Source organism: Sander lucioperca, chromosome 11 (assembly GCF_008315115.2).
Source record: "Sander lucioperca isolate FBNREF2018 chromosome 11, SLUC_FBN_1.2, whole genome shotgun sequence".
NCBI classification, from domain to species: domain Eukaryota; kingdom Metazoa; phylum Chordata; class Actinopteri; order Perciformes; family Percidae; genus Sander; species Sander lucioperca.
This window is the reverse complement of record NC_050183.1, coordinates 35,945,558-35,954,722: the sequence shown is the minus strand read 5'-3', so window position 1 is coordinate 35,954,722 and position 9,165 is coordinate 35,945,558. Positions and strand designations below refer to the sequence as shown.

At 36.9% G+C, this 9,165-nt stretch overlaps 1 protein-coding gene across 1 annotated transcript; it reads right to left on the bottom strand.

Moving 5' to 3' along the window:
- Positions 1 to 2,102: 2,102 nt before the first annotated feature.
- On the bottom strand, positions 2,103 to 8,458 carry scamp4 (secretory carrier membrane protein 4). The gene is made up of 7 exons (XM_031318510.2): positions 8,234 to 8,458; positions 7,630 to 7,656; positions 7,332 to 7,460; positions 7,046 to 7,202; positions 5,381 to 5,482; positions 4,299 to 4,416; positions 2,103 to 3,756 (listed from the first exon to the last, which is right to left on the bottom strand). The coding sequence occupies exons 2-7, from the start codon at positions 7,634 to 7,636 to the stop codon at positions 3,568 to 3,570; spliced, it is 702 nt and encodes a 233-aa protein (XP_031174370.1). The 5' UTR covers positions 7,637 to 7,656; positions 8,234 to 8,458; the 3' UTR covers positions 2,103 to 3,567.
- Between the last annotated feature and the right edge of the window lie 707 nt (positions 8,459 to 9,165).

The following is a 9,165-nucleotide window of genomic DNA, read 5'->3' as shown; positions in this document are numbered from 1 at the left end:
TTATATGATATTATATATCATTGAGCTTGAACTAGTGTGTCATTGGAATGTAGAAGTGTGGGTGTCGGTGAATTAACTTTTTGCATCAGAGACAGCACAGATAATAATGTTGGTTTTTGGTGTCAACTTTTGAAAAATGCAGCCCTTGTTGATTATTAAACATTATTGGGAGTTTGACGTGTGTCTAGCTGTAATGATTACCTTCTCTTTAACACAGCTGAGCAGTGAATGTGTAAGCGATGCTGGAAGTTGAACCGACACGCTTGCTTTCTTGATGTTTCCAACAGATACTCCTGTGGGTTGTGTGACGGGATGATATCAACAGAAAGACACACACACCGACACCAGTTACCTCAGACGTGTTTGTTTTTGTCGAAAAAGTCTGAGACCAAACTAAATTACAGGAATGTATAGCTGAATCTGCTGTTTTTCACACTCTGTCATTATCAGTGCTCAGAGCCGCTTTATGTTTTATCTCAAACAAGTACTGTAGAAATGAAAGGGTTGAAGTGGGTCTCTGCTCAATTATTCAGCAGTTTAAGGAACAGGTTACATATTGATCTTATCAGGTGATAAATTAGATAAGGCAGATTAGATAGAATATTGCAGATGCAGAAAAGTGTTTTCATGCCTAGCACACACACACAGTGGAATTAAAGCAAACCACTCGCCAATGATTGTTTTCAGTTTCTTTATTCTAAAAAAAAGCCAGTGAGCTTATACTGAGTTGTTTTAGATTTTTTTTTTTTAGCTGCCCTCTCTCCTGTTCATTAGCCCTACTTTTCCTCCTGAGATTTAATGAGCTCTTACTTTTAGTTCAGGCTGTCTGGTACTTTACCGCTCACAGGCTTCTTTATCGCGCACACAGTTTCTTTGAACAGTTCTGACTTACTTTTCTGAATAAATCAATACGACAGCAGCATCTCTTTGCCAGGGTAAGAGATTTTACACTAAGGACATGAGATACAGAAAAAGAAACACAGAAAAAGTAGGCCCCAAAATGGACAACCAGACCACACATGGGCTAACTGGTGCACAGAACTGGCTGGCAACTGGTTGAAGTTGAAGCCTGTTTTTCAGGCTAACGAGTATTTTCATTGTCGATTATTTTCTCGATTTTTTTTTTTTTTTTTAAGTTTAGTTTATTTCAATCAATCACATAAATACACAACATCACTTACATAACATAAATGGTAAAAAAACAGCCAAAAACAAAGTGTCACCTTAGTTCATGCAGTGTCATCTTAACTCGTTTACAATCAATACTGATAGAAAAGGTGTAGGATGAAGCATTTGCTTATTACACCTACCCTTTTTACATTCAATTTTATTCTTTTTTTTGGCCTTAGGTCCCTCAGGATATTATCAATTTATATAAAATGTATTATCATTCATTTCTGTATTTATATACATATTATCACACATATGTGCAAAAATAAAAAATAAACTAAATACATTCCCATTCATATACACATTGCCATTCATGCCTCGCTTTTATATTTGTTAATCATCCTACTTTTTAGTATTTTTTTAAATCTTAAAAGCATACTATCAATTAGCTGTGGGGAAAATGTTGATCGGCATTTTCCAAAGCCCAAAATGAAGTCTATAAATGTATTTTGTCCACAACTGAAATATATTCCGTTTACTGTCATGAGTAAACCTTTAAGAAGCTGGAATCAGAGAATTCTTACTTTTTTTTGTTCATAAAAAAAATGACTCAAACAGATTATCAAAATTTTTAATAGTTGACAACTAATCGATTAATCTGTGCAGTGCTACTGTATTTTGTATGTTTGTTTTAAAAGAGCTTGAAAAGCTGAAGGATAATAGAGTTGTCTAATGCCACAGAGGATATCTTTAACTTGAAACAGTGTTTGGAAAGTAAATATAACCTTTAACATTTAACCATTGCGCCATGAAACTGGATGTGCTAAGATTACCGAACACGACTGGATAGTAGGATGTACAGTTTTGAGTTCTGAAGTCAAACACAGATCTGATCTGCTATATTCCATACTTTTGTAGCTGTTTCTCAGATTATCATCACAAATTCCAACCATTAAAATGCATCTTACATTAAGCTAGGACAGACAGACACGTTGGGAATAATAGTATTTATTGAAATGTTGAAATATTTGAAGGTTATTCAACATATCCATTTTATCTTGTTACTTATCAAATAACAGAGAAAAATCGAAATACTAATCTTGGCAGTTGGCCATGAAGGACACTTTTGTAACAAGAAAATGAAAATAAATCAACCGGTGAGGCACCTTTTACTGCCGCTCGGTGCTTATATACTTCATATAGACTTTTTGGATCATTCAATGGGTTTAATAAGATTCTTTCCCAATGTTTGATGGAATGACAGTAAATTAGTCCACACTTTGAATATCAGTCATGATTTAAACACACTGTGACTACGCTAATGCAATATTTCACTTCACCGCTGATCTATTTGCAGTAAATCTTTCAGCCAGCCAGTTGAGTTGTTTGTCTTTGTTTGTATTGGTTACATTGGTCAGTTCATTTGAAATAAGAGAATCCTGTTTAGTCCCCCTCCCATGATAGGCTGCATGCAAGCACACTGCAGTCACCAAACACAAAAATTCAGTCTATCTGTGGGAAAGTAAAAGGGACTAAAACATCGACAACAGCAGATAAGGTTCTTTCAGGGCCGGCCGCTGACCACTAAAAGCAAACAGTGTAGCTTTGGAACTACAGAAACTGAGTACAACACGATACTTTGGGTGTGACTTTTTTCAAAATAATGGAAAGAGGCTGAAGTGTTTTTGGCACATCAGTGCTCAGTGAGAAATCACTGAGGATTACGCACCAACGCACCAACTTTTAAAATGTTTCCACATGTTGCTTCACTGAAGCATACGTCCAGTTTAACAAAAAAACAGCATTTGTTAAGGCTAAAGTCAAGCAAGATATTTTTCTCATACAAAATCTACACGTAGTATTAAGGCGCATTTCAAGAAAGCACAGCCAAAGCAGGCAAGCATGGAGATTCCAAGCACAGCGTATCAAAAATAAACAACTGACAGAAAACACTTCATACACAGAAAAGAATTCCACCAGATAAAAATCGTGCAGTTTGCAGACGTTCTCTTGTTGCAAAAGAAAAATAAAACCCTGTTCTTCAGTACACTACGGTTTCTAGCAAGAGGATTTGGCTAAACATAAAACTATCCATAAGGCACACTTCTTTCACATACTGCTATCCTGAAACAGTTCACTCTCTTCGCATTTCCACTTGCATAGTCACAAGACTTTAGAGCATACAAATTGTAGTTCTCTCTCTTATTCATTTTAATAAAGTGTATGTAAACAAAAGTTGAAATGGAATGGCATAATTTGGAAATAACTCTCTACTACAGGTGTAGTAATGAGCTTTAGTGAAAACACTTTTTTTGTAGCAATCCTATCCTCTCATTCAAAAAAACATGTCTATGCATTTTGTGACGTAAGGGAGAGATGATGGTGCTTTGAAGTGTGTTGTTGTGCACCACAGAAACGACCAGCTATCTGTCTCCATCTAGAGGCGACTCTCCGCTATCACCAGTGACTGTTGTCGGGATAGCTAGGCACTGCGGCAGGGTACTGGGGCAAGCTCGGGCCTTGGGCCGTCTGAGCAACAGCGTTAAACCCTGCTTCCCTCACTGGTGCACTCTTCCACAACCCGGTGCTCCACTCTTCCTGAGCGCGCTCCAAACTACCGCCGCCGCCACGGTACATTCTGTGCACCTGCCACAAGAAAGAAAAGTGGGAGAAAATAGAAGTTCATAATGTGTATTTGTGTCCGTTTCCAAGCATTGGGTGTGGCAGGGTTCATATGCATTTTAACCAATACTTTTCCATGACTTTTTGGCAAATTTCCATGATGTATTATGTATTCCTGAAAATGTCAGTCGACATTATACAATAAGAATAAAAATCTGTGTTAAAGTTTACCCTCAGAGGTTTAACAATAAAATGAATGACAATTAATGTGGTTCATAGTGGGATTTGTAATATCGCGCCCCGAATAGAACGGTGAGGTTAAGACGACGTGAAATACATTTATTAATCATATATTATTATGCTGTGTTAAAAAAAAAAAGACTTTTCCAAAACTTTCTGGGTCTTTTTATGTTTCCAAAACCTTTCCAGGCCTGGAATTTGCATTTTTCAAATTCCATAACTTTTCCAGGTTTTTCCAAAACGTATGAACCCTGGTGTGGGGTTTATACACATGAGGGATCAAATCTAAATGCAAATGTATGTTTTCAGCGTATGGGTTCACTCACCTTAATGAGAACCAGCGCCATTAAAGCAGTCACCACAGTGAAGAGCAGAGTTGTGATAAGCATCACTACAGCCGAACCCACGTTTGTGCTGAAAAACATCACTGTTGCAATCCAGCCGCTTTGATGTGTTGGTGAGATGGAGTAGTACGGGTTAGTGTATCATACAGAATGCAACGAGCAAAGTGGATTTAATATAAACATTTACAAGTTACTAATCAGCCATGAAGCAATGAGGAAACAGATGCAGGGGCTAACAGCCTGCTGTGATGATCGGTGTAAAAGTGAATTTAGATGACACATCGTATCATGAGTGAACAGCGTTATTATCACAAGAAGCTGTTCAGTTATTGGACACAAATAAATTGCTCGGTTTAAGGAACATTGTTTGTGTTTAAAACAATTTTCACATCTTTAAAAAAAGAATAATGTAGCATTCTGGCTGTAGAAATTTAAATGTGAACACATGATTTTATAATGTACTCAAAAAGTAGGAGAAATCCACTCACAAACTATATAAAATATAAATAAATATAATATAAAATATAATCCAAAATAACTATTAAAAATGTTGATTCAGAATTAAGGTCAGCCTGTTTGTAGAAATGTGAATAATCTTTTAGAACGGTTTTAAAAACATCACTTCAAAAACTATTTTGATTGAGAGTGTGACACATGTTCCACTCGCGGAAAACCTCAGTGTTTCTGGAGTTGAGTTTTTCTGCAACTCAACTGTACCTCCGTTCTGACAAAATAAAAATAAAAGAAATATTAGACATACCATACCTAAAGAATGCCTCACCTAGTTTTAAGGTTATTGCTAAAAGCTTTCCTCCACCATTTACATTTAACGACAAGAGGCTCATGGTTCAGCCAACGCCAAGTCAGCAAGTCAGCAATTAATAGAAACAAAAATGTAAAAAGCTGCAAATAGTGTATGACTACTCGATTCATCATGAGTGAAAATGAAAGTCTGACAGAAGCCTTGATCATTTGACAGAAGCCCTTATAACCCACTCACTGGTAAAAATAAAACTGGCAGTTCACATGTGTACAGTCTTCAAAGAGGGTTTGGTTCAACTCACCATGTTCCCCAACCGGAGATGCCTATAGTCTGGATGACGGCCAAGACACACTGAAGGAAGAAGATGAAGAAGAAGGCCATGAAGTTGAACGAGCTATCAGCCCTATGAAAAAACATGAAGAAAAAAAAAGGAGAAATAACAAAGTTATACAGCAAAATACTGCAGAACACAAACAGGCCAAGAGTTGTTTTATTTTTGTTGCAATTCTGCTTCCTCCTACTAGTTGTCAACGTGGATACCATGTTAGTCTTTAATACCACATAGAACACAACTTCAAACTTGTTTCACAAATCATACTGTCCAAAGTATTAAAGTACAATGGAAAATCAAATCAGTAGGGGCCATGTGGCTTAGAACCATTTATCATTACATCACATCATTTCCAATACTTCACAGCATTATATAACAATAATTCCTAATGATATTATTGAATAACACAGCCTGGACCCAGAAAAGGCCTCAAGTTTTTTCTAAAACTGACCCTTGCCGATTATGAGGTGATCAACCTCCAAGCTCCGGTGGTCCCCAGTAGTGACAGTGCTTTTGATAGGCCTGACTCGAACACTGTCTGAACAATCCCACTTTTAGTTTATAAGTGTGTGACGCTTCCCGACAGCCCTTAATCGGATACAAACACATTTCATAGCTGACATTACTCCTGACTTTTGTGAATTAAATGTAAAACTTTTCAATAGGTTGTAAGGCCTTTTTTTAAGAAGCTGAATTCAATGATTTTAAAGACTTTTGAAGACCCGCAGATACCCTAACAATGTTGAAAAAAAGCTGGCATAAAATGGAGGGTAGGTAATGTATCGGTAATTAATTATCTGACCGAAATCCATTCTCCTTAAGTTACAGATCATAAATCATTCATTTTACGCATCCAAAACTCTGACAGTAATTCCGTATCAGATCTTGTGGACTGCATAATTATAATTGGGGATTTTTTAAATGTCAATTTCAAAGACATCAAATGCGCTAAATAACGCTTTTATAACAATCACTGACACAGAGTTTTCTCAGGCGGTCTCTGAACCAATGCCCTACTTCTACTACCTGGTCTTCCTGTCAGTTGCATCTTCCACCTACTGGAATGCTTATCTCTCTCGTCTACCCATGACAGCAGCAAGAGTCCCTACAAGATCTAAGAAGTCGGCTCATTAAACACTTCTCTGAATCTCTTTGCATTAGCTACCAATACAAGTGAAGGCTGATTTACAAAATCCTGCTTTGAATGGATTGACTACTTTATACATCTTTTGTCTTCTCTTCGCTTTGTATACCCCATTACGTCTTTTACATTCTCTTGATGCTGGTTATTTAACTGTTCCTAGATTTAACTTAAGAATTTTTGGGAGTAGAGCTTTTGCTCATTGAGCTCCACTTTTTTTTTTTTAAATAAAATCTACATGCAAAGTCGCAAGGCAGACTCTGTTGAGATTTTCAAATCTAGGCCTAAAACCAATTTTTGTTTCCACAATTCTGTTACTCTTGCAATAGGATTTTTTTTAAATTGCCTAAATCTTGTTGTTATATTAACATTGCTAATTATGTTTGGTATTCTGCCCAGTATGCGTATGTGTATTTTTACAAGTGATGTCTCATACTTGTGTGTCTGATATTATATTTTAGATTTTATTTTACTTTCACTAGATGGCAACTAACCTGAAGGCTTTGTAGAGTGGTCTGAACCAGCAGGTGTAACTGCACGGGCTGAAGAGGATGAGCCAGAGGAGGGAAAAGCCGAAGTTTGTGGCATTTCCACCCCCAGCCCACCAAGCAATACATGAGATCACATTTATGCACAGTGTGCCTGAATACACTGCGGGGGAGAGAGGACAGTGGACAGACAAGAAAAGGAAAGGAAGGGTGGTGATTGATGTTTCAACATAACAGTGCATGTTTTTCTTCCAAAAAATTACTAACACAAAGTGTATGTGAAAACACGCACTCATCCAAAGTGTGTAGACTCTGCGAACCAACTGCTGGTGAGGTGCAGGAATTTCCTCTTCAATGTTGTGGTAAAAGCATGGCTTTATTCTCATGAACTGAGGCAGGGGAGGAAAGTTATTCACCCTTTCTGAAATAGGAAGCAAAATGTCATCATAATATTACTGTCTTACTATTTTACATTTGAGTATGTTACAACATGCTTTATTTCAGGGCAGAGGAGAGAGGAATGTGGAAAAGTGGAGTGTATAGATAGATAGATAGATAGATTTAAAAAAAATAAAAAAAAAGTGACAAACCTGCCATTTTGAAATCCCAATTCTTTCCTGGATAATAAGAATATATACAGAAATAAGCACTTAACACCCATATTTTGATACAATTATAGACAGGAGACTTGTTTATAAACCAATTTCACGTGTCTTTCTGCTATATTGCTAGATAATACTCCGTATAGTTTGTGTTTATTTGCTTAACGGCCAAAGAACCTTGCTAACATTGATTAGCATACTATCATTTACCGTCAACCAGTTTAGTGACTAACGGTAAACCGGGTGGCTTTCCCCGGCTGCACATTCTAACTTTGGTCAAACTGTTAACTAATGCTTATCAAAAAACATGAAATTATCCAGTTTTCTTTCTAACTATACCTGTGTGAAGTTATCATGTATTTACGTTTTGTGTGATATTATAGCTACAGTAACATTAACGTCAGTTAACTAGCTAAAGCGCGTTGGCAGCCCGTTAACGTTAACAGAAGCAGAGCAAAGCTTAGTGGCTCTTTGTATAACGTTGACGATGTTGCTTCATTTGACTAGGTAACTGGTCGCAGTTGATGAGGAGTGAAAGGCTGTTACAGCTAACAAGTCAACGTAAAGCGTTATATAGATATGTCAATATTACCGGGATAGCGTTTATCTCCTCACGTTTCCGTCGACAACAGCAGAGAATCTTTCAGGATGCGCTTTCTCGACCCCATCGAACATACTGCGGCTGCGCCACACCGTAACATTTTGTAGTTCTCAGTTGTTTCTATTCAACGCACTCGGGAGCCTGAAGAACTACAAGTCCCAGGATTCATGTGAGCGGTAAACGGGAAACGCGTGACTCCAACATGACACCCGTGGACCCTAAAAGAAGAGTATTTCTCATGTTCTGGATGGATTCAGTAGACAACTTTGTAAAAAAGAAACTTCAGATGAATGTTGGAATAAATATGTTTGATGTGATGCTAAATTTAATCAAGATTGAAAATAACATGCTGTATATCATACAACTATTTGTTATAATGGTCAGAAACCAAGCCAATTTTCCTGCACTTTATTAATGAATTTCAGCAGTTATACCACCATCATATCTAATGGTAAAAACAAAAAAAACCCATTAAATTAGATGATTACATTTAAATTATGTTAATATGATGCACATAACACAGACTGGTATTAAAAAATGTAAATGATGAAAAAAATGAAAAATGAAAAAATGAATTTTTTGCCGTAAATGATGAACATGTAACACTGATACTAACAAAACTGTGGGTGGTGAGAGAGATTGAGTGAACGACAAACCATGTTTTTAGACTTTCAAAATATGTAAAAGTAGTATTAGAATAAATAATCTACAAATGTACTGGGGATAACATGTGCTATACATCTAATTCATAAGTATTGTTGAGTAAACAGTCGTCCATAAAGCAGCAGCCTAATCTGACGTTCTGATTCCTTTCTTTCATTTTACTATCCCACAATCAACATGGCAACCCTGACTTCTGAAAGTCAAACTCCGCGGCCAATTACAAAGCCCAACATCAGACAGAAGGCGTGCCCTGTAAGATA